Genomic DNA, 25,950 nt, shown 5'->3' on the forward strand with positions numbered 1-25,950 from the left:
AGAGACTCCATCCAACAGATCACGGATGTTAACCTGTCATTCCAACCCCTCGCCATGCTTCTACACCACACAGACATGACAATCGCAGCCTATAAAAAGTCCCTGCTAAAACACTTACTGACGGCAGCCACCTCACTGATCCCCACGATGTGGAATCATCGGGGTGGCGCCCACTCTCCGGCAGTGGATGGATAGGGTGGGAGAAATTTACACTATGGAATCCCTTACGGCGGCCTTGCAGGATAGACAGGAGAAATGTACCCGTGTCTGGACGCCCTGGCTGTGGCACTTATTGGTAGCCGGGGTGGGGGGCCGGAGGCCCACAACCCTACCCACCCCACCCTTCCCCCCCCTCTCTCCCCCTCCTCCTTCCCCTTGTCCCGACGGACAAACTCGTTAAAGCCACCGTAGAGATGCCCTCCTGACTTCCTCACTGTGTACAGTTACTATGGCAACCGCCACAAACCATTCTCTGACGTTCCGATTGACGGACCCACAGACCCCCCAGAGGGACGGAACCCCTCCGACACGACCTACTAATACTCAGCTTACTATTCAATTACATCTGAACTGGTAATGGCCACCACACGTTTGACCTACTCAGTCGTGGCCTTACAACCCTGAGACGACGACTCATGTCACGGCCACTAAAGATTGACAAGATAGCCATGAGGTGGATGGGAATTGGAGAGGTAGGACGAAAAGTTGGGATGAAGTAAGATAACATGACGTTACATGTAGCAATGTAGGGGTATACATTTATAATACTGAACTGCAACCAGGAAACTAGATGGCATTGTGTGTTTTACAAGAGGTTTACACAAGTGTTCAACAGCACCCTACCATTCCTTATTTTACTAGGGTTTATTCACCTAATTATGGCAGTTGAGAATACTGTGCGTATGGAAATGCTTAACACCTAAAATTGCCTACCTTGGATTAACCTATGACTACCTGTTATGTGTATGCCGAAATGTAATTTCGTGATTATGTTACTTGATATTGTTGTTACGCATCTCGCTATGAAAACCGTAAATAAAGATTGTCAAAAAAAAAAGGAATCGAACGCAGGCGATGATGGAAGTCTAGCGCTGTTCGGGAGTTTCTGTATTCGATTTTGGTTCCATGAGATTCATGCCCAAACATCGCTGCCTGTGTTCATGTGAACAAGATGGCCGCCACCTCGTGGTTGTCCATAGGAATTGCGGCCACCCAGACGAACAATTAGAACACTGCGATGAGAAATGTCCCAAGTAGTGATGTACCGAACTGTCCGCCGGCGGACAGTTCCCGGCGAAATTAGCTTGTTCGCGTTCGCCACGGCGGGCGGACACATGCGCAGTTCGATCCGCCCCCTATTCGTCATCATTGGGCAAACTTTGACCCTGTGCCTCTCGGTCAGCAGACACATTCCAGCCAATCAGCAGCACTCCCTCCCTTCCACACCCTCCAACCTCCCTCCCAGCATCCATTTTCGATTCATTCGGAAGATGCATGCTTAGTGAGAGGAGGGAAAGTTAAGCTGCTGCTGATTAGATAGGGAAATTGATAGCTAGGCTAGGGTATTCAGTGTCCACTACAATCCTGAAGGACTCATCTGATCTCTGCTGTAAGGACAGCACCCCAAAAAGCCCTTTTTAGGGCTATAACATCAGGCTGCTTTTTTTTTTTTCCTGTGTAATATAATTGCAGGTGCCTGCCTGCCAGCTTCTGTGTGAGGTTCACATTGGATACTGTGCCTACTTGCCCAGTGCCACCACTCATATCTGTTTTAACAATAGGTTGAGCTTTACATTTAAAATAAATATTTTTTTTCACTGTAATAGAAGAGCAGTTGCCTGCCTGCCAGCTTCTGTGTGAGGTTCACATTGGATACTGTGCCCACTTGCCCAGTGCCACCACTCATATCTGTTTTAACAATTGGTTAAGCTTTAGATTTAAAATAAATAATTTTTTTTCACTGTAATAGAAGAGCAGTTGCCTGCCTGCCAGCTTCTGTGTGAGGTTCACATTGGATACTGTGCCCACTTGCCCAGTGCCACCACTCATATCTGTTTTAACAATTGGTTAAGCTTTAGATTTTAAATAAATAATTTTTTTCACTGTAGTAGAAGAGCAGTTGCCTGCCAGCTTCTGTGTGAGGTTCACATTGGGTACTGTGCCCATTTGCCCAGTGCCACCACTCATATCTGTTTTAACAATTGGTTAAGCTTTAGATTTAAAATAAATAATTTTTTTTCACTGTAATAGAAGAGCAGTTGCCTGCCTGCCAGCTTCTGTGTCAGGTTGGATGCCTTGCCCATTTGCACAGTCAGTGCCACCACTCATATCTGTTTTAACAATTGGTTAAGCTTTAGATTTTAAATAAATATTTTTTTTCACTGTAATAGAAGAGCAGTTGCCTGCCTGCCAGCTTCTGTGTGAGGTTCACATTGGATACTGTGCCCACTTGCCCAGTGCCACCACTCATATCTGTTTTAACAATTGGTTAAGCTTTAGATTTAAAATAAATAAAAAAATGTCACTGTAATAGAAGAGCAGTTGCCTGCCTGCCAGCTTCTGTGTCAGGTTGGATGCCTTGCCCATTTGCACAGTCAGTGCCACCACTCATATCTGTTTTAACAATAGCTTAAGCTTTAGATTTTAAAGAAATCATTTTTTTTCACTGTAATAGAAGATCAGTTAGTTGTCTGCAAGCATCTGGGTGTCAGGCCTACTTCAGAGTGTGCTCTGCAGACCTGTGCCAGCGTGCTTTGACAGTTGCCAATCATATCTGGTGTCTCTTTAGCGTGCTTTTACAAAGAAAAAAGGTTTCCAGTGTAAGCTAATAGCAGCCAGTCAGTGTCCTTCAAGCGGCTCTGTCAGGCCTTCCTTCAGCGTGTGCCCTGCACAACCCTGCCAGCGTACTTTGACAGTTGCCACTCATATCTGGTGTCTCTATAGCGTGCTTTTACAACCAAAATTTTGTTTCCACTGTAATAGAAGAGCAGTTGCCTGCCTGCCAGCTTCTGTGTGAGGTTCACATTGGATACTGTGCCTACTTGCCCAGTGCCACCACTCATATCTGTTTTAACAATTGGTTAAGCTTTACATTTAAAATAAAAAAAAATTTTTCACTGTAATAGAAGAGCAGTTAGTTGTCTGCAAGCGTCTGGGTATCAGGCCTACTTCAGCGTGTGCTCTGCAGACCTGTGCCAGCGTGCTTTGACAGTTGCCACTCATATCTGGTGTCTCTCTAGCGTGCTTTTACAACCAAAATTTTGTTTCCACTGTAATAGAAGAGCAGTTGCCTGCCTGCCAGCTTCTGTGTGAGGTTCACATTGGATACTGTGCCTACTTGCCCAGTGCCACCACTCATATCTGTTTTAACAATTGGTTAAGCTTTACATTTAAAATAAATGTTTTTTTTTCACTGTAATAGAAGAGCAGTTAGTTGTCTGCAAGCGTCTGGGTATCAGGCCTACTTCAGCGTGTGCTCTGCAGACCTGTGCCAGCGTGCTTTGACAGTTGCCAATCATATCTGGTGTCTCTTTAGCGTGCTTTTACAAAGAAAAAAGGTTTCCAGTGTAAGCTAATAGCAGACAGTCAGTGTCCTTCAAGCGGCTCTGTCAGGCCTTCCTTCAGCGTGTGCCCTGCACAACCCTGCCAGCGTACTTTGACAGTTGCCACTCATATCTGGTGTCTCTATAGCGTGCTTTTACAACCAAAATTTTGTTTCCACTGTAATAGAAGAGCAGTTGCCTGCCTGCCAGCTTCTGTGTGAGGTTCACATTGGATACTGTGCCTACTTGCCCAGTGCCACCACTCATATCTGTTTTAACAATTGGTTAAGCTTTACATTTAAAATAAATATATTTTTTTCACTGTAATAGAAGAGCAGTTAGTTGTCTGCAAGCGTCTGGGTATCAGGCCTACTTCAGCGTGTGCTCTGCAGACCTGTGCCAGCGTGCTTTGACAGTTGCCACTCATATCTGGTGTCTCTCTAGCGTGCTTTTACAACCAAAATTTTGTTTCCACTGTAATAGAAGAGCAGTTGCCTGCCTGCCAGCTTCTGTGTGAGGTTCACATTGGATACTGTGCCCACTTGCCCAGTGCCACCACTCATATCTGTTTTAACAATAGCTTAAGCTTTAGATTTTAAAGAAATCATTTTTTTTCACTGTAATAGAAGATCAGTTAGTTGTCTGCAAGCGTCTGGGTGTCAGGCCTACTTCAGCGTGTGCTCTGTAGACCTGTTCCAGCGTGCTTTGACAGTTGCCAATCATATTTGGTGTCTCTATAGCGTGCTTTTAAAACCAAAATTTGTTTTTCACTGTTATAGATTGAATAGCAGTTACTTGTCTTCAAGCGGGTGTCTCAGGCCTACAGTGTGTGCTCTGCAGAACTGTTACAGTTCACATTGCCAATCATATCTGGTGTCTCTATAGCGTGCTTTTAAAACCAAAATTTGTTTTTCACTGTTATAGATTGAATAGCAGTTACTTGTCTTCAAGCGGGTGTCTCAGGCCTACAGTGTGTGCTCTGCAGAACTGTTACAGTTCACATTGCCAATCATATCTGGTGTCTCTATAGCGTGCTTTTAAAACCAAAATTTGTTTTTCACTGTTATAGATTGAATAGCAGTTACTTGTCTTCAAGCGGGTGTCTCAGGCCTACAGTGTGTGCTCTGCAGAACTGTTACAGTTCACATTGCCAATCATATCTGGTGTCTCTATAGCGTGCTTTTAAAACCAAAATTTGTTTTTCACTATTATAGATTGAATAGCAGTTACTTGTCTTCAAGCGGGTGTCTCAGGCCTACAGTGTGTGCTCTGCAGAACTGTTACAGTTCACATTGCCAATCATATCTGGTCTCACAGTAGCTTGCACGCATAGTACAAGTACTTTGTGCATAAGTACACAGGCTTACAGGACGTCCTGAAGCAGGCCAGGAAGGTGTGTGGCCATTTCAGGCGTTCCTACACGGCCATGGCTCACTTTGCCGATATCCAGCGGCGAAACAACATGCCAGTGAGGCGCTTGATTTGCGACAGCCCTACACGTTGGAATTCAACACTCCTAATGTTCGACCGCCTGCTCCAACAAGAAAAAGCTGTTAATGAATATTTGTATGACCGGGGTGCTAGGATAGCCTCTGGGGAGCTGGGAATTTTTTTGCCACGTTACTGGACGCTCATGCGCAATGCCTGTAGGCTCATGCGTCCTTTTGAGGAGGTGACAAACCTAGTCAGTCGCAGTTGTGTGTGTGCGTGTGTATGGCTGTCTGCCTGTGTGTGTGTGTGTGTGACAGGGTGAAGATTTCTTGCACATGGGTGTGACAGGGTGAAGATTTCTTGCACAGGGCGCCCAAAGGCCTAAGGCTGGCCCTGCGCATGGGTCAGTGGCTCTGCACCAGACTTCCCTCCAATTGATCAAAGTTAAAGGATTTCAAGTGGACTGATTACAATTACAGGGCCTCTAAAGAGTCCTGTATTGTTATTTGTTGTCACTACCTTCCCGCGTCTGGAGTGGGTCATTTGCGCCCCTGCTGCCTTCCTTGCATGTGGTAGCTGTTTGTCAGGGATTTGTCAATCCATATCTACCAAGTGACCCTATGTAGGGGTAACAGTCCCTATTCTGCTCTGTGTCAGTGTGTATCAGGGGTTTTGAGGACAGGTGTCAATCCATATCTGCCAAGTGACCCTATGTAGGGGGAACAGTCTCTATTCTGCTCTGTGTCAGTGTGTATCAGGGATCATTAGGATAGGTGTCAATCCATATCTGCCAAGTGACCCTATGTAGGGGGAACAGTCTCTATTCTGCTCTGTGTCAGTGTGTATCAGGGATCATTAGGATAGGTGTCAATCCATATCTGCCAAGTGACCCTATGTAGGGGGAACAGTCCCTATTCTGCTCTGTGTCAGTGTGTATCAGGGGTTTTGAGGACAGGTGTCAATCCATATCTGCCAAGTGACCCTATGTAGGGGGAACAGTCTCTATTCTGCTCTGTGTCAGTGTGTATCAGGGATCATTAGGATAGGTGTCAATCCATATCTGCCAAGTGACCCTATGTAGGGGGAACAGTCCCTATTCTGCTCTGTGTCAGTGTGTATCAGGGGTTTTGAGGACAGGTGTCAATCCATATCTGCCAAGTGACCCTATGTAGGGGGAACAGTCTCTATTCTGCTCTGTGTCAGTGTGTATCAGGGCTGGGCTTTGAGGACAGGTGTCAATGTTAGGTGATTTCTGCCCTTTATGGATTAAAAGCAGACTCTGCATCAACTGTGCAATTTTCCATGGGAGTTTTGCCATGGATCCCCCTCTGGCATGCCACAGTCCAGGTGTTAGTCCCCTTGAAACAACTTTTCCATCACTATTGTGGCCAGAAAGAGTCCCTGTTGTTTTTAAAATTCGCCTGCCCATTGAAGTCAATGGCGGTTCGCGCGGTTCGCCGGTTCGCGAACATTTGCGGAAGTTCGCGTTCGCCGTTCGCGAACCGAAAATTTCGGGTTCGCGACAACACTAGTCCCAAGTTAATAATAGGTGTTAAGCTCCAGGGTGGTCTCTGGTTCGTGCGGTTGTTCGGTAAACAAACCATATAATCCCAATTGCACGAACAGAGATTTTTACATAATTTTTCACAGGGTCCATAGTCTGTGGCAGGAGGCTGGCAAGCAGGCTCCTCCAACAAGCACCTGAGGTTGGACTCTCGGATGTGCTGGGTCTTACATGGTTGCAAGTGGTTTAGCCAGTGTGGTGTACCCAGTGTGCTTGTGGGAATGGGTGCTCTTCGGTGCCTGGTGTGTTCCGTGAGACATTGTTGTTGCGAGCATTCCCCAAGCGTGGGTGGGTGAAGTATAGGGATCAGGAACTAAATGTGTCATTTCTCGGGAGTGGAGAGGAAGGGTATGTCTTCTTGTTGTATACAGTGTTTCAGCATTCCAGTAGGGGGTGAATGTCCGTAGGTAGGCCACCTGGGGGGGGGGGGGTGGAGTCACTCCCGTGGCTCGCGTTGGGACTTGTTGTTCTGCAACTGGGAGGCCTGACGTCCCACTATGTTATTTGTTCACCTTGGGCTCTGTGGATGAGCTTTTGGTCGGTGTGTGTCACGTTTTGTATGTGACTGGGGTGGAGGGGGGGAAAGGAGGGTGGAGTGCGTCATCTGCTGTAGTTTGTGTCGGTCCCCTGTCTACCTGCTTATACCACTCAGTTTAGTTTGTCCCCCGTGTATCCGATCGAGCGGTGCTCACTTATTGGGTGGTTGTGCGGTTTGGCAGGTGGGTGCTTTGAGGGGGTTGTGATGCTTACCGTGCATTGCATGTTTGCGTTGTGGGCAGATATGTCCAGGGGGGGGTCTGGGAGCTGCGGGGGAGGAGGGAAGGAGCGGCCCTGTCGCTGCCCGTCGTGTGTGGTGAGTGGAGTGTGTATAGCCCATACAGGGCCACCACCAGAAATTTTGGGGCCCCTTACTCAGCTCAGGGTCTGGGCCCCCTGGGGCCCACCTCCAAATATGCCCACTGGGTCAGTGGCGGATCCAGAGCCTGATCTCGGGAGGGGCACTTGTAGATTATTTAACTAAATAATCCAGACACAATAACCACTACAGCTCAGTGTAGTGGTTATGGTGCCAATAGTCCCGGGACCCCCTCCCAGAGTAAGTAGTCAAACCGTTTAAGAACAGTTTGACAACTTACCTGAGGTCTGCTGGGAAATGAGGCTGTCATAGGGCATAGGAGCAGTGGTGTGTGTGAGTGGTGCAATGTGTGAGGGGTGCAGTGTGTGTGTGTGAGGGGGACAGTGTGTGAAGGTTGCAGTGTGTGTGTTAGGGGGGCAGTGTATGTGTGTGTGACAGTTGCAGTGTATGTGTGTATGGGGGCAGTGTATGTGTGTCTGGGGCAGTGTGTGTGTATGGGGGCAGTGTATGTGTATGGGGAGCAGTGTGTGTGTATGGGGAGCAGTGTGTGTGTGTATGGGGGGCAGTGTATGTGTATGGGGAGTGTATGTGTATGGGGGGGCAGTGTGTGTGTATGGGGGGCAGTGTGTGTGTATGAGGGGGCAGTGTGTGTGTATGAGGGGGCAGTGGGTGAATGGGGGGGCAGTATATGTGTGGGAAGGGCAATGTGTGTGTAGGGTGTGAGTATGTTATAAGGCATGGGGGGCTTTTTTTTATAATATGCTTTTTTTTTACATTTTTTTTTTTTTTTATAATTCTTTATTTTGCAATGACAGACATAAATGAATAGTGCAGTTACGTGGCTTGCGCAGAAGCCCAAGTGAAGTATTAGAGAATTGCATAACAAGCCGTTTACATCCATTGTATAGGCTATCGGTCTGTCATCGTTTTTCAATACAGTACAGTACAGTACAGTAAAAAGATCAACACTTAGAAACATATATAACAAAATACGTAACTTTAAATCAAATGACAAAGTTGTCGTTTAGTTGCCTTGGTTTTAGTGTGTCGAACCTATAGGCCGGGTTACCGGTAAGCTCGGCCTACAATCAAGGAAAGGGGGTATCGGAAAACTGGGTGTAGAGGGGGGGGGGGGGGATGGTCCTGGACGTTACCTGTGGCCATTCAGTCGTCAGTATAGTTATCCCATGGTTCCCATATCTTCGTGAATGTTGTCATAGTGCCCCTCAATTGGGCCGTTAGTTTGTCCATGAGATGGCACTCTTTGATTTTGTTGAGCACTGTGGATAATGGGGGGGGAGTAGGCTGCAGCCAAGTTTGGGCTAGAGCCTTTCTGGCAGCTAAGGCAATCTTGTTGAGTAGTTGTTGTTCTGATCTGGGTAAGTCGTCTAGGGGTCTGGCCAGGAGGAAGGTCCAAGGGTTTAGGCCTATCGGTCTGTGTAGGATCCCTGATATAAGCTGCTGGATATTTTTCCAGAATATTTTGATTGTGGGACAGAACCACCACATGTGTGCATAAGTCCCTTTTTCTCCGCAGTTATGCCAACAGAGATCTGTGGGTGTTCTTTTCATATGATAAAGTTGGACCGGAGTAATGTACCACCTCATCATCGTCTTATATGCCTGTTCTTGCATCGTTACACAGATGGAGGTTTTGGAATTGGCTTCCCAAATATCCTGCCAGTCTATACCCTCTAGGGTTTCCCCCAAGTCTGTTTCCCATTTCTCCGTGTAATGTAAGGTCCCCCATTCCCGTGTGGTGGAACAGAGGTGGGAGTACAATTGGGTGATTAGGCCTCTCTGATAACATTCTGTGAGGCAGATGCGCTCAAAGAAGGTTGGGTTGGCTTTGGCGGCTGCTTTCACTGTCGCTTGGGCCGCGTAATGCTTAAGTTGTAGGTATCTAAAGAAGTCGGCTGGCTTTAGGGTTGCTTTGGCTTGTAGGTCGGGGAAGGTGATTATCGTGTCTCCATCATAAAGTTGGAAGACCCTCTGGAGTCCGGCATGCTCTAGGCCTTTAAAGTCCCAGGGTCTCATGCCTGGTGTGAATGCCTTATTACGGTATAATGGGGTGAGGGGGGAGGATGTGGTGGTGAGTCCGTGTTTGATGGCGTAGGTGTCCCATAACTGGATCGAGTTAGTAATAGCTGGGCACGCCGTTCTCGGGAGTGCTCTGTGCTCCCTTGGTGTCCAGATATAGAATTGTGGGAGATCCGATTTCATTAGTGCTGATTCGAGATCTACCCAACGTCTAGTCTCTGGGGGGGTGTGCCATAGGGCTATTTGTGCCATTTGTGCGGCTATGTAATAAAAGTGTAGGTGGGGCAACCCCAGACCTCCTTGCATTCTGGGGCGATACAGTATGTTACGGGCTACCCTGTGTCTCTTGTTTTGCCATATGAATCTATCTATTGCTTGTTGTAAGGGGATGAGGTTATGTTTCGCGATGGGGATGGGTAGAGCTTGAAAAAGGAATAAAATTCGGGGTAGAACATTCATCTTAATTGAATGTATTCTCCCTATCCAGGATATGGGTTTGTCCGCCCAGGTCTCCATGTCCGAGATGAGTTTTTCTATCATGGGAGTATAATTCAGGCTATGGAGTGCGGTGGTGTCTGCTGGTAATTTTATGCCCAAATAGGTAAGGTATGTTGGCGTAACACGTATGTGGTAGTCTGATGTGATTCCGAGTATGTCCGTCTGCGTGAGATTAATTGGGAGTGCGCTAGATTTGTCTACGTTGACTTTGTATCCCGAGATCGTCCCATATTCAACCAGGAGTGGTAGCAGGGCCTGTAGCGTGTGGGTGGGTTCAGTGATGGTCAGCAGGATATCATCTGCATACCCCGAAACAGGTACTCCTGGTTGTCAACCGTGACCCCTTTGATTTGTGGATGTTCCCGAACGGCTTGGAGAAGCGGTTCGAGTGTCAGTACAAAGAGTAGAGGGGACAGGGGGCATCCCTGTCGGGTGCCGTTGGTAATTGTGAAGGACGGGCAGGCCGTCCCCGTAATCTTTATTTGCGCTGAAACGGAGGTGTATAATGCGCGAATGGCTGTTATGTATGTATGGGGCATGCCTAGGTGTTCCAATAGGGTAAACATGTAGGGCCATTTCACACGGTCGAAGGCTTTCTCTGCGTCGAGAGAAAGCGCTAAGGATGGTGTTTTTGTGTCGGCTAGCATCCCTATCAAGTCGATGTTGCGTCTCGTGTTCTCGAACAACTGGCGTCCGGGTATGAACCCCACTTGGTCTGCGTGGATTAGACTTGTCAAGTATGGGTTCAATCGACCCGCTAAGATCTTGGCGAAAATTTTGCTATCGTGGTTTATGAGTGAGATAGGTCGGTATGCTTCTGGCTGTGTGTGGTCCTTGCCCGGTTTCGGCAGGAGGATAATGTTTGCCCTAGTCATGTCTCTATCTGGCGGAGTTCCCGTCATTAGGTCCCTGAACAAGGATTCTAGATGTGGGACGAGGGTTTCCCTGAAGGTCTTATAATAGCTGCCCTCAAAACCGTCAGGGCTGGGGGCTTTGTTGCTTTTAAGAGAGGAGATGGCTGAGTCTATTTCCTCTTTGGTGATCGGTGCTGCTAGTTCCGTTATGGCTGCATTGTGCAGTTTTGGTAAGTTTAAGCTGGTGAGGAAGTCGGCTATTTTCTGGTTCTCTATTGCGTTTGTTGCGTCGTCTTGTGGGGAGTGGTTGTATAGTGCTGTGTAGAAGGTTGTGAAAGTTCTGGCTATTTCGGCCGGGGAAGTTTTCATGGTACCGTCAGGGGCTCTTATCTTGGTGATATGTGGGTGATGTGTTCTGGGGCGTAGTGTGCGGGCCAGAAGGGTGTCCATTTTATTGGACTTGTCATAATACGTTCTTCTTGTCCAGGTGAGTGCTCTGGCTGTGTCGTCTATGAGCAGTTGCCTAATCGTGATGCGGGTGTTCTGGAGAATGTGAAGTGTTTGGGGAGTTGGGTCGGTTTTGTGACGTTACTCCGCCGTGCGGAGGGTGTCTAGCAGTTGAGTGAGTTTCTGGGTTTTTTGTTTTTTTTATGGGTAGCTATTTTGATGAGGGAGCCTCGAATTACTGCCTTGTGGGCTGCCCACACTGTGGTCATTGGGATGTCTGGAGATATGTTTTCTGTAAAGTATGAGGTCAGTTGTTTCTGTATGTCCTCCACTACTAAAGGGTCCTTAAGGAGGGATGTGTTCAATCTCCATGTCCACGGGGTAGGGCATTGGAGGCCGGTAAGGTAGATTGCGATGTCGGCGTGGTCGGACCATGCGATGGAACCTATGTCTGTTTTTTGCGTTTTCGTGTAGCCTGTATGGTTGGTCAAGAACATGTCTATGCGCGAGTATGTGTCGTGGGGCGGTGAGTAATATGTGTAGTCCTTATCTGAGGGGTGTTGGGCCCTCCATGCATCTATGAGGCCTGTTTTACGAATAAAATGGTGTAGTTGTTTGTCCTGAGTGCCCATGCCGTGGGATCTAAGTAGTCCTGGGCGCGAACTTCTATCGATGGCTGGAGCGGGTGCTGCATTTAAGTCTCCCCCCAGGAGGGTTATCCCGGTGGGGAGGGCGAGGACCATATCTGACATATGGTTCCAGAATTGAGGTGTGTGTGTATTGGGGGCGTATACATTGATTAGGTGGATGGGTTGCGAGTTGATCCGTCCGGTTGCTAAGACGTATCTACCGTCTGGGTCTGGTGTCACTTTTGTTATGTGTATCGGGCATCGTTTGTGTGTGAGAATCACTACTCCGTTATGTTTGCGAAAGGAGCGAGCCTCGGCCGTCAAGCGGTATGAGGAGTCACGGAGGGAGACCTGGGCGGACCGAGGTAGGTGTGTCTCCTGGAGGAATACAATGTCTGGATTCAGCCTGCGGAGTTCCCTATACAATGTTCTTCGTTTGCGGGGGGCGTTAAGGCCTTTGACATTAAGCGAGGATATTTTAAGAGCCATGGTCATGAGGGTTCGGTGTGCGCTCTTGGACCCGATGGATGTTCGGGTGGTATTGGTGTCTCCTTGTGGGTCGAATGGCGTATGTGTGTAGAGGGTGGTGGGTTGCACTCCCACCTCTGTTCCATTGAGAGCTGTGTTGGGACTGGGAATGTGAGTGTGTCAGTTGCGCCTCTAGTTTCGTCCAAGACCGGTGTGGACAATGGGCGGGGGGGGGTGATTAGGTGGATGAAGAAAAGTAGGGGGTATGGAGGGGAGAGGAAGGAGAAGGTACGGTAAAGCCGTACTTGTCTGGTCTTATACCTTGCCAGACGGTGGGGGGGTGCATGAACCCTCGTCTCCGTGACGGCTATTCCAGTCAGGGAATGATGGGTCATGAACCTGATAGCCGGTGTGGCCCCCTAATACCATAAAACGTTTGCCTATTATATCTTAAGTGTGTCATGAGCTTTTTGATAAACCTAGCGGATTGTTCGGCTCCACCGTCCCTGGTTCTCAGGTGCTAAATGGTTGCAATGCGGAAGCGGGACTGGGAGCTCTTGTGAGTTTGGGGGGGGGGTGTATGGGGAGGGGAGGAGGTGAAAGCCTTTATGGCGCCGGGGATTTCTCATGTTGCATTTCGCTCTTATTTTGTTATTTTATGTTTTTTTGTTTGTTGTTTTTTTTTTTGTTTTAAATTAGTTTTTTCATTTTTAGATAGAAATTAAGGGATGGAAGGAAGAGGGCCCCAACGCCTGAATACGTGGTTGGACCGTTTAGTGGACATAAGCCTGGGGGGGGGGGGGGGACGGAGGGGAGGAAGGGAGGGGGGGGGGAGGACGAGAACCGACCCGTGGCAGCTGCATAAAACATTACATGATAAAACATTACACATCATATTATGACAGAGCAGGAATATGGCTACTTCACACTCTCTTCCCCGTACGTTACACTGCTTTCCTTGGGTAGACTTTGTGTCCCGAGAGTCGTGTGCTCTGCAACCTGCCCTAGCCCCCCACGTCCCCCCCGCCCGCCCACCACCCACCATCCCGCCCCGCCACCCCCCCAAGTGGCCCCCGCCACCGGTCCCCACCCAAGTATAGTATGTTTGTGCGGTGGGGTGATGTCTAGTATGATGTGTTACGCTTACAGTGGTGTGTGTAACCTGGCTAGTTAACTCAATATCTCCCACCGGTGTTATTGGCATACATTACACTTCCATGCGATGTCGGGATTTTGACAGCCGGTACCAGAGTCTCTTTTTGGTGTCAATATGGCGGCAATAGTCCATGGATAGTCTCACAGTACACAGTACAATATAATTGGAGCTGTCGCCGCGACAGGTGTCGTGTGGGTAGACAGGGTCTAGGAAGCCGGAGTAGTGTGTGTCAGCGGCCGCCAAGGAAAAGAGAAGTCCGTGTGCTGCAGCGTGAGGTTGATGCGGTGGGGTCCATCGCAAAAACGGGGTCTTGGGTAGCGTGGGTTCTGTCCAATCAGCGAGTAGGGCGACTCTCTCGATGTATAGTGACCTGTTGATCTGCTTCTGGTGGATAGGGAAGGGTGGTAGCGACGCTATGCCGTTTGTCAAGAGGGGGTCAGGTGTGCTCGTTCCTGGGAGGTTGGGTAAGTCTGATAGGTGTCGGTCTGCCGCCCGTTTATTCTCCGGCGGTGTACCAGTCGCGTGGCAAGGGTTGCAAGGCTGGGAGGGTGGTGTCTGGCACCGAGAAGCCCTCTGGCAATGTGATACCCAATTCTCGGAGGAAGGGCGTAGGGTCAGTGCCTGGCATGAGGATGTGAGGTCTGCCTTGCTTAAAGACCATTAATTTAAACGGATGTCCCCAGGCATACCTGATCGTGTTGGCCCTGAGCAGTTCCGTAATCGGTCTCCACTCTCTTCTGCGTTGGAGGGTGATGGGGGCCAAGTCCTGAAAAAGGGAGATTTCTTTGCCTTGGTGTGTTATGGGGTTGTCCCTGGCCTTCCTCAGCACTGCTTCCTTTGTCTGGAAGTGGAGGAACCGGACTATTATGTCTCTGGGCCTTGTGTTGTCGTCTCTTAGGGCCCGCAAGGCCCTGTGGGCTCTGTCAATGTGCCAGTGCTCATCTGGTATCTCCGGCAAGAGGGGGCGTAGGATCGTGAGAAGCAAGGCCGAAATTGGGCCTTCATCTTGTTGCTCCGGTAGGCCGCGCATGCGGATGTTGTTGCGGCGCGACCTGTTCGCTAGGTCCTCTAGAGCTGCCTCAGATGCTTCCAGCCGGGCTGTGAGCGTGTTGACATGGGCGGACATCGTGTTGTGAGCCACCGTGGTTGTTTCCACGCGGTGCTCGAGGTCTGCTGTTCTCTCACCCAGCTTGTGGATTTCAGACATCACCTCCTTCGATGACCTATCTATCTCTCGGGCTAGGTAGCTCTTGACCGCCGCCAGTTCGGTCAGTATGTGGGCCATATCGGAAGATGCCAGGCTGTGAGGCTGAGGTGTGCTCAGGGTCGTCGGTGAGGCCTGGGCTCGTGGGCTGGATCCGCCGCCATTTTGGGAGTCTTGGCGCGGTGTGCGGGAGGCCGCAAACAGATCGGGTACCGTGGCGGTGTTATCCATGTTTTTTTTGCCAGATTTTCTCGGCTGGCGCCTATCCATGGCGGGTCAGGAGAAGGGAGGTAAGGTTTTTTTTTTGTTTTGGTCGGTTTATCGCCGTTGTGAGCTGTTGGTACAGGGGGCTAAGCGCGGAGCTCTAGGCTTGCACGTCCAGCTTGGTTCCCGGTCAAGCCTTGCCCCCTTTTTTACATTTTTTTAATTAAAATAAATATTAATTATGTCCCCCCCCTCCCTTCTTACCTTTACTGGGAGGAGGGGGGACATTTCTTGATCACTGGTGGTCCCAGTGGGATTCATTGGTGGTTCTAGTGGGGAGAGTGAACTCTAGCCGTAGCTCCAGGGCTAGAGTTCACTCTCGCGAGATTTGGAGCGTTGCCGTGGTAACTGCGGCAACGCTCCAAGCTCGCAAGAGGAGGACCCGGAGGAGCTGCAGGCTGAGCTCCCGGGTCCTCTCGCCCTCCCCCGCCGGCTGCCCGCATAGTGCCTGTGGACCGGGGAGAGAGATCTCTGATCTCCCCTCCGGTCCGCAGGCACATTGCTGGGCTAGCACCTGCATGTGCTGGCAGGGGAAAGGGACGTGCACTGTTTCCATTGCCTCTGCCATCATGGTCTCCGTGGCCTGTGCGCGGGCTGTGAGGTCTGCCATGCCCTCCATGATTAAGCGCAGCTGCTTGTCCAGCTCCTCTGCCACCGATTTTCGGAAGTCTGCAAGGAATCCCCGCATGTCACATAGGGTTAGTGGGGCCTCCGTTCTGTTGAAGGTTGCCTGGCTGCTCATCTTGGACTCTGATTAAGATGGGGATTGCTCCAAAGATGGCATCTGGGCCCTTTTCAGCCTCAGTCGGAAGATCGGTGCTACAGTTGAGTTGCGGGACTTCTTTCCTTCTCCCATTGAGGGGGTGAGTTTGGATGGTAGGGCCAGTGGTTACGGGGGTTTTGGGGGCTCAGGTGCTCTTGGTTGCTGTGGCATTAGGTGAAGCCTCCGCAGAGCTAGGGAGTAATGCTGCCATTCACTAGTGAGATCAGGCTCCGCCCCCCGTTATCTTCTACCCTTGAGTCAGTATGCCTTTTTTTTTTATGGGTTTCTTATTTGAGCACTTACTATTGCATGTATAGTGGTTATTGGTATGCTATTTTGATGTTTACAGACCTGTACTGTTATCTGCACTTTATTTATACAATCTATCCACCGTATAAATAAAAACCTTTTTATATGCAAAGTTCTGGTGTGCTTGGGGTTATTTTCTATTGAGCTTATGGATCTGGTGGGGGGGGATCAGATTTTCCCTTACTGCACCTGGCACTTCTCCATTATACTATTACTCATATTGGGTTTGAGCGCTCACTATCATTTTATATGCAAATAATTTTTAATAGTAGCGTTGGCTATTGTGGATTTTCTTTGGTGTTTTGTGGGTCTGGAGAAAAGAAGATTTAAGAGAACAGAAGACATTTATGAATTCATTTTTACAGTTTTAAATTCTTTATTTATTTATTAGACCCCTTAGGGTAGGGGGCACTTGTCTACACTTTTGGGAGGTTTACAATGCTAACTGGCCACTCTCCCCTATTGTCATTAACAGGGCCGGACCTGGAAAAAATTCAGCCCAGGCATTTTTTTAATCACAGCTGTCCACTTAGAGTAGGGTGAAGCCAGAGAGCAGGTGTTTTGTCATTACCATATGTTGTGTGTGTGTGTGTGTATATATATATATATATATATATATATATATATATACACATTTTTTTTTCTAACTATGGTTAGAATATGTCTATATATATATATATATATATATATATATATATGTATATATATATAAAATAATTTTCTCACCCCTCCTTTGTGGAATGCTTATTCCTCATTTAAGGGTCCTCTACCAGGTCTGAGAGTGTGAGGGTTCTGCGCAGTATCTTAGCTGTTCCTAGAACTGCACTCTTCTGGACAGCGATCTCAGATGTCCCACCTGGAATCTGTTGAAGCCACTCGCCCCAACTTGGGAGTCACAGCCCCGAGTGCTCCTGTCACAACTGGGAATAATACTACTGCCTTCACTTTCCACATCCTTTCTAGTTCTTCTTTCAGTCCTTGGTGTTTGTCCACCTTCTCATGTTCCTTCTTCCTGATGTTATAGTCACTGGGTATTGCAACATTGATCACAACTGCAGTCTTTCGTTCCTTGTCTACCACCACGATGTCTAGTTGGTTGGGCAGAACTTGCTTGTCTGGTGTGGTAGACTCCAGCTTTTATTGATCTGGTGCTGAGTGCCTGTTCCTGTGCTGCTAGGATTAGTGCCTCAGTGCTGTCTTTCAGTCCTGCCTTTTCCAACCACTGGTAGGATTTGGCATGTGAGCCACATCCACTATCTGCGGGTGGTACACCCCATGGGTTCCTTTGTCTTTCCAAGGAACCTCCTCTTTTTCTGCATCCTCGATCTGTGGAAGTCTCAGGCATTCCCTTAGCAGTTCATCTTTGGGAGCCATCTTCTTGATGTACTTGTGGATGCTCTGGGTTTCATCCAGGACTGTGGCCTTGACACAACCATGGTAACTAGTTCTTCTCTTGGCCAGGTTATTATTCCAGCTGGGTACCTGATGACCAGTAGGGCATATGTGTTGATGGCTTGGATTTTGTTATTGCCATTGAGCTGGGACTTCAGGACCTTTCTGACTCTTTGGAGGTACTTGGATGTTGCTATCCTCCTTGACTCTTCCTCATGGTTGCCATGCGTTTGTGGTACCCCCAGGTACTTGTAGCTGTTCTCTACATCTTGTATTTGGCCTTCTGGAACTTCAACTCCCTCTGTCCTGATCATTTTCCCTCTTTTTGCTTTCATCTGCCCCCATTCTCTAGTCCGAATGACATTCCGATGTCCATGCTGTATATCCTAGTTAGATGGATTAGTGACTGCTTGGATGGTGCTGTTGGAGGGTCCTTCATGACCAGTATTGTTCTGCCTTGTGTTAGCCAGTCAGGGTGGGAGCCTGTTGCTAGTAGCTGGTTCATTTGGTTCATTTGTCCAGTTTTCTGACACTCCTCTTCTATGTGATCTAAATGTATTAACTAGTTCTTTACTGACCTTATATCCAACAGTGGTTAATCCCCTTTTTTCTGTCAAAGAATATCTGTTGTTACAATATTTTCAGCCCACTAGCCACACTAGTTTGTTCACGTTTGTAGACACATTTTTTCATTTTTAATCTTAGCTAATAAAGTTCTATGTTTTTATCCTAATGAAGTGGCTTCTACCCATTTATAGTAATCTCGTAGTGAAACTTCCACTCTGCTGGGTTTCTATTGTTTGCTATATATGTGTGTGTGTGTGTGTATATATATATATATATATATATATTGGAAGGCAAGGCCTGAAGTTGTGGGAGGGGCTATGTCCCTTTAAAAGGGACTCCCCCTCCTACCTAACTCACCTACTGGTCCAGACGTACTTCTGGGCTTTACTTCCGGTTCTCTGAAGGATTTCAGTTGCAGCTCTCAACCTCCTCCTAACAGCTCGCCAGGGCTTCGCTCCCCATAACACTCTGCCGCCCGTCATGGTAATTTTTCCGCCGAACAGTAAGTGAGCAGACCGGTATCATTGTACCGGTCTGCAGCTTTGACATTTGCTGACCCGCCGAGGTCTACGGCTGCCATATACCACGGGGGTACGACAGACCCTCCCCCCCCACACACACAGACTCAGGTCATTGAGGTCTGTGGTATCCCAGCAAGGCCACCTCCGGCTGATTTCACCTTGTCACCGGACAGCAGATCAACAGTGAGTACAGACGGGTACAGCAGTACACCGTCCATGTCTCACATAGGTATTACTTTTTCTACATCCCGCCAATGTCTATTGCGGTTCCCTCGATACATACTTTCACCCTCTCACGGTAGCAGGGGCACGGAGGGTAACTCTGTACCGGCGCCCCCCTCCCCCATAGACTGGGGCACGGAGATCTTCATATGCTTAGCCGGAGCACCCTCCCTCCCCCCGCCCCCACCAACAGTGGCACGGGAATTTCACTTACCAGCCTCACCGGCTCCCACCACCCCTCCTATCAAGGGAACAGAGTCCCTTTACTTATGGCCTCTCCATCTCCCCCCTCCCGTCTCTTAGCAAGCGCACAAAGGTCATTATATCGCCTATCCCCCCACCTCCCACTTACAGAGTCAGAGTCCTGTCAGCAGTCAGGTACGCTCCCTCCACAGGTGCAGGTCTAATCACGGCCGGTAAGCGCAATCACTTACAGCACTGTAACGGCAGAGCAGGCTGTAAAACGCAAGCGGCAAGGCAACTCACATCACACCCGGGCAGTTGTAAACGTGTAATATTAAAACATGGCAGGCCACAAACGTGCATATAGGTTGCCACACAAGTCATGTTAATAAATGGAATTGATTTGGTGATCATTCATGAATGTTACTGGTTATTCATATGTCATGTTTTGAACAACTGTGGGTTGGCATTACATTTGTAGAGGGTTTCCCTCTGGGGGATGTTATCCATTGCTGGCTTTCTAAATTTCATGGTACAGCCATGTGGTCAATTAGCCCTAATATATTGCTCCGTGCGATCAGGGCAGCACAGCACCACCTGGTGGCCATGCCGCACATGGCCACAGATTTGCAGCCATACCCCATGCATATTAAGATGTCATTACCACATATTAACTAGTTCCACATTCTTAAAAGGTTAAACACATGGAATTAGTTCTCCCTCGGTGTATATATATGTGCATTCAGTATGTGTTATTTGATATCTAGGTCTGCTTCGTGAGTCAGAAACCTAGACAAAGATCAAGAGTGTTGTAGTACTATAAATTGGTACGTACTGTGTCGTCCACAATCATTCCCTGTACCAGTCATACATTTTCGTCATTGATATTCTATCACTATGATTCAGCGAGCAGGAACATAAGGGTTTGTAAAGGACAATCGGTACTGAACAGACTCTCGTGAACGTAACATAACCAATTCTGACATGCGGTACAGACTCAAAGCTCCAATCTTAGTCAAATGTGGCTCGTTGGAAACTTACAGTATAAGTGCCAAATCAGGAATTTCACACGTCACCTAAAGGTACATGTAAGTTGTTCATGTTGGAATTAAACACTACGATTGCGGGGGATATTTCAGCAGGTTGAGTGTCGTTACATAATCATATGTACCACCCTCTTCCTTCTAGTCTGTCCTCCACCATCTTGGGTTAAGCCTCCCTCCTTAGCAGGATCTCAGTCTACCACAGAATAATCCAAGCATACATGGTTTCATACAGGTACGTTGCTCCCGCTTCCTGTCTTATTACAGGGAAGCAATCCACAGAGAGGATTGAGTATGGCCACCTAGGTATTTTCTCCCAGGCACTCTATGCCATAGAGATAGAGGTCCTGCGAGGCCAACACCCATCTTCCACGTAAAAGGTAATACGCCCCACGGGCCAAATCAAAGCTAGCCGCCTCGCTTGTTGCATAGTAAGAGCCTCACTTGTCACAACTCTCCCCAATTTAGGGACTCATTCCTTGTAAAGCAACAAACCAGCAGGTTACCCCCTCGTGCCAACCATAGGTAGATCCCTTCAGGCCACTTGGAGACCAGTAGGGACTCACCTGTCACCAGTCTAACTAATTGTTTCGCCACTAGTTAAAACAAATGTATACACCCTCAAGAGAAATCTCATGCCCTCATTTGGGCAGTAAATTCACATATCTGCTGGATAGGAATGTATGCGTAAAGTGCAGCTATCTCACAGCTTTCTACCTGTAAATCAACACGTCTTATAGTATTATACTTCTGCTATATCTTGCACTGTCCACAAACGGCCATACAATAGCTCTCCTCACTACCCTACCTACATGACCTACTCCCGGTCAAACGCACAGAATGTAATAATTCCTTTATAACAGATGTTCTCATTGTACTAATTCAGTCTAGCATATTGTCAATTTACGACATGCGCAACATGCCACATACATTATGATACGTACTGAAGTTATCAGTGGGTCATTTAAGTTTCAAGGGGTCAACCTTACTAGCCAACCGCCACTGGGATTACAGAGTCAATTCCATACTGGACTATTCCCACATCACCACTGCATATTAGACCAGTTCATATACATCATTTTATACTGTCCTTCCCGGTTCCTGGCTATTTGACTGCTCGGGCAACATGGTACAAGTTACCACATTAGCCATGCACGGGCAATGCCTATTGTATGGCCTTACCCAACATCTAGGCTGTTAAGTAATTCCAGCTTACAGGGGCAACCATGACCTTAGCATACCACGGCCAATTTGATTTACAACCACACTCTTTATACGTGGCATACGGCCCACCAAATGGCTATCCACTATCCCCTTAAGGACACAACTTCTGGAATAAAAGGGAATCATGACGGAATATTTCCGTCATGTGTCCTTAAGGGGCTATAGCATACTGGCAGCCCCTCATTTGGGCTATTACATACGGCATAGGGATTACAATTTTGACATAAGATTGCAAAATTTTGTCACAAACTACCACAGCACGCCTTTACATGTGGCCCTCATTATGCCATCACGCTCACGTTACATACAACCCACTGCGAGCAATCCACTAAGACTCAATTTCGGCTCACAGGTGGGCAATTACATATGATCATGGTCACGTTAGACCACTCAATCCTCCCTATATGGCCTTTTTCAGTACTTACAACTCCAGTCACAGACACTTAAGCGATCGCCAATATTAGTTCCCGCTGGTAAACTAGAATGTCCCACACACTTCATATATATTTCAGGTCTTCTAGCGGAAAGACGCCCAGCGGGAATTCACCTAGGCACAATCTATTTAGGTGTCTCTTCCCTATACATATATATGTCATTAACTAGGGTCATCTACATATATAGTCACCCTGAAGCACCGGCTTACACAGGGCTTGCTGCAATCTCAGGGGACAGGGGGCACGGGGTAGGTGGCCGGGAAGTAAGCCAGATCGAAGGGTTCCTTAAGAACTCTGCACGCGTCAAATTATACCCATCGTAGCCACAGCAGCAACGGGGGATCATTCATGAGCAAGCAGACCGGTTCAAGGGCTCGGACAATTTGTCAATGGGCCACGTCATAAACAAGTCCGGTCTTATATCCCTTATTATGAAAGCATCAGACGACTAACGTACGGGAAGCCTGTCACCAATTTTAGCTGGTATGTTACCACGTATCAGGCATTTACAGTACAACTGCCGACCAGTTATCTAGTCTTCAGTTTCAGGCGTTCAGGAGGTCCCTAACAACTGCCTCATCGATAGCTACGATCACTCCCCAGCTCCCAACATACCTATGGAATAGAAGAATTGTTAAGTAACAGCAGGAATTCACAGTTGACCCGCAAAGAATATGCACACTGCTATGACAGAGCTTACTGCATATAGCAAAGTTCATTGCAGATCACCACCTTACAAACTGTTTCAAGAATACAAGATGGGGGCTTTTCGCCACATCAAATAAATGTCACACAACACTATTTAGTTATATCTCCCGGGTATTCAACACCACATGTTCTCAGTTACAAACATAATTCACAAATCCACCATATACTTGGCTTTTATGGTTTCCCACGACCAGAGAATTTACCATCATAGGGCAACACGATTCCAAGCTTTGCCTACGGTGTTCTAACCTGTACAAATACAGGATCACTATGTTTTAACTTACCATCAACTAAGACCAGCCAGAGGGGTCACGAGGTACTTATTCAGTACTACCCCACCAACAACGCATACCTCAGCCGACACAGGAATTAAGGAATGCATTTGTGAAATGTCACCGTAATATGCTAACTCCATGTCTTGTGTTTTCGTAATAAACATCTTTGAGTACACTATATGGGTATTCCTTTTGCCCACTTATTTACAGGCCTATCACACACGTCAGTTTCGGCACACCTCTACCGTCTTTTTCATTTATTGTGATAAGTATACCCACTAGCTATTTCATACTATACTGAAATGGCCTCGAACACAAATTGGAAGGCAGGGCCTGAAGTTGTGGGAGGGGCTATGTCCCTTTAAAAGGGACTCCCCCTCCTACCTAACTTACCTACTGGTCCAGACGTACTTCTGGCCCACCCTCCTCTCCCTCTATTCAGTACTCTATTCAATACTATTTAAGGTAGGCCCACTTATTTACAGGCCTACCACATACGTAGGTTTCGGCACACACCTCTACCAATTTTTTTCATTTATTGTGATAAGTATACCCACTAGCTTTTTCATACTATACTGAAATGGCCCCGAACACACACACACACACACACACACATATATATATATATATATATATATATATATATATATATATATATATATTCTAACCACAGTTAATATATACATATTTATTACACTACATGTCGTACATTTTTGCATTTACTATAGTGTAGTGGAGCAGATGCTTGTCTGGACTTTTTTAGGGGCCCAAGGAATGCATGTTTATGCAACCAACTGGTAACACAACTGGAATCAAAATACACATTTAACCTATGTGCTATACATGTACTTCTTTAAATGGCTTGCAGTCATATTCTTCAATATCACCAAAAATATTAATAATCAATCTAAGCAAGCGCTTTTGTCCAGAAAGTCAGTGAATAGTCCACTTGTCCTATGTCTACTGATTTATATAGTTATGACTCAATCCTCTTGGTATACACCCACATTTCAAACTTCTCATGGTACAGTACAGCAAATTACCATCTGTTCTTTTTAACCTATTATACATCAATACCAAATATGAACATAATAGGAACATAGAATATGCAATTCTACACAAAGCAATGTAGAATTGAAAGCAATTATGGGAAAGGTTTACATGGATCATACAACCTCATTACTGGATTGGTTATTAGTTCCAATTTTGTTTAATTTTTTTCTTATGTATTTCAGGAGTGACAACTGTGCTTACTATGACAACCATTAACACCCATCTGCGGGAAACACTTCCCAAGATCCCATATGTAAAGGCCATTGATGTTTATTTGATGGGATGCTTCGTTTTTGTGTTCTTGGCTTTGTTGGAATATGCCTTTGTTAACTATGTATTCTTTGGGCGTGGCCCACAACAACAGAAAAAGCTTAACGAGCGGACAAACAAAGCAAATAACGAACGGCATCGTTATGAAGAGAGGAGGGTAAGAGAGCAAGTAAGTAAAACGTCACACCCACTTCAAGTTTATAGTAACTTGAAGAAACTTTCCATAAAAGGAGTCACAGATAAGCAAGACATATAAAGAATACTATAATGTATCTGAAACTAAATGACAGACAAAAGTCAAGATTCTGAAAGCTATTCATGGATTTATATCTCCATTAAATAAATAATTTCTCTTTTTAGGTTGATCCTTATGGAAACATTCTTCTGAGCACTCTTGATATGAGTAGTGAATTGATGTCGGCCGACATGGGAAGTAGTATTGGTGACTCCCGGAACTCCGTCCTGTCGTATGATACCTCAGGGATTCAGTTCCGCAAGCAGCTGACCTCCAGGGGGGACAATTTTGGCCACACGCCCCTTGAGCGCCATGTGCCCTTAACTGGCACACGTGGACGTACCAATTGCCGATTGCGGCGACGTTCCTCTAAGTTAAAGCTGAAAATTCCAGACCTAACAGATGTCAGCACCATTGACAAATGGTCCAGGATCATTTTCCCTATTACGTTTGGATTTTTTAACCTGGTTTACTGGATGTATTATGTCAACTGAGGCATATTCATTGCCCCTACTCCCACCCAGAGATGCACATCCCTTTTTCTGCCACAGGACACAAGCTTCACTGGAGCCTCATTACCTCCTGCGATATGGTTTGATTTTTGGGCAGGGGAGAGAAGCATTCTTTGTATCTTAAAAATAGGGGGTAAGGGATTTGCACTTTTTGTCATATTTTTTCACCAAATTCCCTTTTTTTTTTTTTTTTTTAAATGGAGCAAATGGTTGGATGTTATAGGCCAATCCAGATGCTAAGATGAATATACTTCTTACTTCAGACTTCTTGATTAGAATGATAAAACCAATTCCATACATGAAGAATACTTTTTAAACATTATAGGTAGGTGGAAAAATTTAGTGTGTGGGATGAAGAACATGCAAGAGTTTGAGAGGTTTATTAATACAGGGTTAAAACTTTCAGTGCTACAAAAATACAGAGCTGTTCATATTTATATGTAAAGAATTATGTCCTTGCAGAAGCTCTGTAGAGTAAAATGTTTCTAGCACAGTCATCATCAGCATGTAATTACTTTTGGAGGAATCTATGTGTTTGGGTAAAATGCTAATCATGAGTGTTGAATAATCAGATTTGTTTAAAAATCTAATGCTAAACTGCATCCAGAACTGTGTTGGAAAAAAAAAAAATAAGTGCCAAATCTCGACAAAACTTGAATACAAGCATATTCTGGATTACAAGAGAGTGCAAGACTGTAACAAGAAAATTAGGTATTGTGCCAAATGGAAGCTAAAGACAGAAAATATTTTGTAAAACTAATTGTGAAATGGTTTCTGTGACAAAAGTGTTCTGTTGCTGAATACAAAAAATAAGTTTTCATTGTAAATCAAAATATTGTGCCAAAGCATCATCAACATGATGCCTACTGCTGAAAAGAAAAAGTATCTAAAGGCTAAACATCAATAAAAAAAATGTAAAAGTCATTGCTAACCACATTCAGAAACGTATAATAAATCAGATGCATGTTATATGACAAAAACATACATATATTTAAGATTGCATCTACTTTCAAACAATATTCAAATTTAAATAAATACAAGATCAGAAAAAATTGTTACATGGCAAATCATTGTCAAGAACTGAAGATAAACTACTTGAGGAAACATGTTAAAATAAAAAACACCATTAAGAGTTAAACATTTTTGAAACAGAAACAGGTAGTCTTGCTGTAGGTAGAAAGTAAAGAAACAGTCTGAAAATAGTTTTTCTACCAAATCTTTACAATACTGGGCCTGAAGGACATGCCATAAATATTTACAACAATTGATCTATAATTTACAAATAA

General features: G+C 46.4%; 1 protein-coding gene across 1 annotated transcript in view; it reads left to right on the forward strand.

The window, feature by feature from the left end:
* The window catches only part of LOC134573026 (gamma-aminobutyric acid receptor subunit beta-4-like), a 326,649-nt gene extending 301,875 nt beyond the window's left edge, over positions 1-24,774 (forward strand). The window contains exons 8-9 of the mRNA XM_063432387.1: positions 23,830-24,086; positions 24,278-24,774. Of these exons, the coding sequence (XP_063288457.1) occupies positions 23,830-24,086; positions 24,278-24,646 (626 nt within the window). The 3' untranslated portion in view covers positions 24,647-24,774. The remainder of the gene's footprint in view (positions 1-23,829; positions 24,087-24,277) is intronic.
* Positions 24,775-25,950: the final 1,176 nt, after the last annotated feature.

Source organism: Pelobates fuscus, chromosome 9 (assembly GCF_036172605.1).
Source record: "Pelobates fuscus isolate aPelFus1 chromosome 9, aPelFus1.pri, whole genome shotgun sequence".
NCBI classification, from domain to species: domain Eukaryota; kingdom Metazoa; phylum Chordata; class Amphibia; order Anura; family Pelobatidae; genus Pelobates; species Pelobates fuscus.